Raw genomic sequence first — 3,292 nt, forward strand, 5'->3', positions numbered from 1 at the left:
TCCCCTAATCTTCAAAGAAAACAACTGTCTACTTTCCAAATCGGGAGCTGTCCGAAACCGAGCGCTCCAACGAGCGCGCGCGAGTTAGACTCTCCCGAAAGAAAATTACCTACTATGTCGACGCTAAATAGAAAGGAAAAAAACGCTTTGACCCCTCTTCCGTTTTTTTCACCCCTTGAATCTTCCTCCCCCAATCCTGCCTCATTCCTCATGTGTGCCGCTCGGCCAGCCGCCACTATTATTTTTACTTACAAAATGTTGTTTGAGTGGCAAATTAATTTTGTATCAGTTGCAATACACGGGCCTTTTGATAGTTATAAGAAACAGCCCACAAAATCAGCTCCTCACTGACAAAAATAAGAGCCCTTCTCGAATGATGAGACACTAGTTTTTCATATCATATTTAAAATACTCTTGTCATTCAAAAATGTAGTGCATGTTTTTTAAAGTCAAACATGTCAACATTGCGTGGCTTGATCTACTCCATTCAGAAAATAAACGAGTAGTATCAGATTGCCCTGGAATTTGTTTACAAAGTTTCATCGAATTTGTTGCATCTTGCTGGCTACCTAACTACGAGTATACAACAAAAATGGGGAGTATTTAACCAAAAACTATCACAATTCACGGAACCGTGACGAAAAACTACCACTTTACGATTCTGTGCGAAAAACTACCACTTTTTTCCTAATCCGTGACAAAAAACTACCAAGTCACGAAATCGCTCGCTTCGCCTCTTCTAAACGCATTTCTGACAGGATGGGCCCACCTGTCAGCATCAATCTTCTTCTTCCTCCTCCTCCTCCTCTCTCTGGCATTTCCTCGAACACCTCGCGTGCACTCTGGTGACCCTCTCGCCCGCACTTCGCCGCGTCCACGACCACCTCGTGCAGCTCGCGGTCGTCGTCCCCGTACCACGCTCGCTCGCCATTGTCAGCGCCCGCTGCTTCCCCTCTACTCCTTGGCCGCGCGCCGGAGCTCGTGCTCCGAGCCGCACCCGCACGCGCGCGCCCGCGGCGCTCGTGGCCGCCCCTCGCCATGCGCACCGTGGTCGCTGTCCCCGTACCACGCTCGCTCGCCAACACCTGCCCGCACACACCTGCTACGCACGCGGCCGCGCCCCCGCCTCCGGCCGCCCGGGCTCCTCGCACCTGCCGCCGCCGCCCTTCACCGCTGGAGTCGCTCGCCGCGGCAGCCGCGGGTCAGCGCTGGAGCCGCTCGCCACGGGTCAGCGCTGGAGCCACTCGCCGCGGGTCAGCGCTGGAGTCGCCACGGGTCGTTGTTGCAACCGCCAGAGCCGCTGCGGGTCACCGCTGGAGCCGCCCGCCCCTCCACCTCCTCCTCTGCGACGCGCTGCTCTGCCTCACGGCGACGCAATCTCTCGCGCGGTCGCGGCGGGGGCAACAGCGACGGCAGGAGCTTGATGGGCACGACGACGGCGGGGGCAGCAGTGCGGCGGGGGCAGCCGTCGTCGCTCACGGCGGGGGCAGCAGCGCGGCGCTGGCGGCCACGCAGCAGTGGCCGGCCCCAGGAGCTTGGTGGGCACGACGACGGCGAGGTGGGAGCGACGACGGCGAGGCGGGAGCGGGCGCGCGCGTGCGGGTGTGGCTCCGGCGCGAAGGATGGCCAGGGTGGCACCTGGTTCGTGGGTCCAAGCGGTCAGATTTGTGCTTAGCGCGGGCCAAGCGAGCGATTTCGCGACTTGGTAGTTTTTTGCCACGGATTAGAAAAAAGTGGTAGTTTTTCGCACAGAATCGTAAAGTGGTAGTTTTTCGTCACAGTTCCGTGAATTGTGGTAGTTTTTGGTTAAATACTCAAAAATGGGACTAGCTACGAGTACTCGTGCGCGCGCTGGAGCGCCGCGAGGTGCTGCTCCGTGGCGTGTAGCGATGGAAGTTTCACCGTGCATGGAGGAGCGAGGTAGTCGCCGGATGCGCGACCGGAGAAGAGGATGCTCGGGACGCCGTCCGCGTCGACTCCCTGCCGGTACAGCCGCTGCCCGGCAGCGAAGTCGCCGAGCAGCTGGTACGAGGTCGCGGAGCCATCCATGGCCAAGCACAGCTCGTCGTTACCTGATCGATGCGTCATACCTTCGTCAGAATTGGTAGGTTCAAATCAATTAAGTAAACTCGATCGTTGTGGATGAGGATGACGTACATGCCGCGAGCTCCTTCTGGGTGCGGTAGAGGAAGCTGAGCACGGCGGCGACCTCATCCCGGAATCGAGAGAAGGGCCCTTGGTCGTCATCGTCCTCGAGGCGCAGGCGGCGGAGCTTGCAGAGGCCTTCCCCAAGCTCCATCATGGCGCCGCGGTGGTTCTGATTGAAGAGGTGGTGGAAGCCTACGGCGCACTGGAGGACGCCGTGGAGGAGCGTCCGACCGGGGTCCTCGGCGCTGTACCAGAGTTCCTCTACCACGTCGTGGCACGCGTGGTACTCCCCGCCGTTGAATAGCGCCACCGCTGCGTCGAACCCAGCCAGCTCCTCGTCGTCCTCATCGTCATCGGGAGCCGGGCGCTCTCCCCGCGCGCTGAGCAGGCGCCGGCGGCAGCGCAGGCCGGCGCCTCGGCGGCGGATGGTCCGCCGGTTGAAACGATGGAGAACGTATGGGCGAGCAGAGGCGACCGCCGCGGCCGGTGAGCCGATATGCGCGCGGGACAGCGGTGCCAGGACGTCCATGCCGGAGACGGGGTGAGAGACCGCCACCGCCAGACAAAGAAAGCAAGGCTCGTGTCACGGCACACGGCAACGGTGCCGTGTCATTTGTGGACGGCGGCGACAGCGCCGATCAACCACACAAGAGTGCCCGCCTGAAAAAAAACTGAAAGAGCGAAAATATCGAACAGCGGGCCCACTGAAAATAGTTTTTTAGAGGTAAATACACTAAGAGTTCTAGAACTTGTGTGTGGCGGTCACTTTGGTGCATAAACTTGTAAAATACGTGTTGCTGGTCCACGAACTTGCATGAAGGTGCAAATACGGTCACATTTTATGTACGCGGACGTATCTACTGCCTACTTGGTAGTCCAGCATGGTAAAAGCCCGCTGTCAGCCACAGTAATAGTTCTTGCATGATAGATTTGTAGAAAAGCACACACCTTTTTGTTCATACACTGGGCCGCTCAAATAAAATAAATAAAACATTGGCAGAGTTGGATTTCGAACCCAATACCAGCCGCTGAAAGTACCCCGTGTATTATCCCTCAAAAAAAAGTATCCCGTGTACAGCCACCATTTTATCAACAGGGACTGAAAAATTAAAGAAGAAATTAAACCCGAAAAACAGGATCCCGA

The 3,292-nt window shown here is 57.3% G+C and overlaps 1 protein-coding gene across 1 annotated transcript; it reads right to left on the bottom strand.

Annotated features, from left to right (window-relative positions):
- Positions 1-414: 414 nt before the first annotated feature.
- Positions 415-2,733, bottom strand: LOC119295589. The gene is made up of 2 exons (XM_037574022.1): positions 2,158-2,733; positions 415-2,072 (listed from the first exon to the last, which is right to left on the bottom strand). Exons 1-2 carry the CDS (start codon positions 2,675-2,677, stop codon positions 1,831-1,833), a joined length of 762 nt encoding a protein of 253 aa, XP_037429919.1. The 5' UTR covers positions 2,678-2,733; the 3' UTR covers positions 415-1,830.
- Between the last annotated feature and the right edge of the window lie 559 nt (positions 2,734-3,292).

This window comes from Triticum dicoccoides, chromosome 4B (assembly GCF_002162155.2).
Source record: "Triticum dicoccoides isolate Atlit2015 ecotype Zavitan chromosome 4B, WEW_v2.0, whole genome shotgun sequence".
NCBI classification, from domain to species: domain Eukaryota; kingdom Viridiplantae; phylum Streptophyta; class Magnoliopsida; order Poales; family Poaceae; genus Triticum; species Triticum dicoccoides.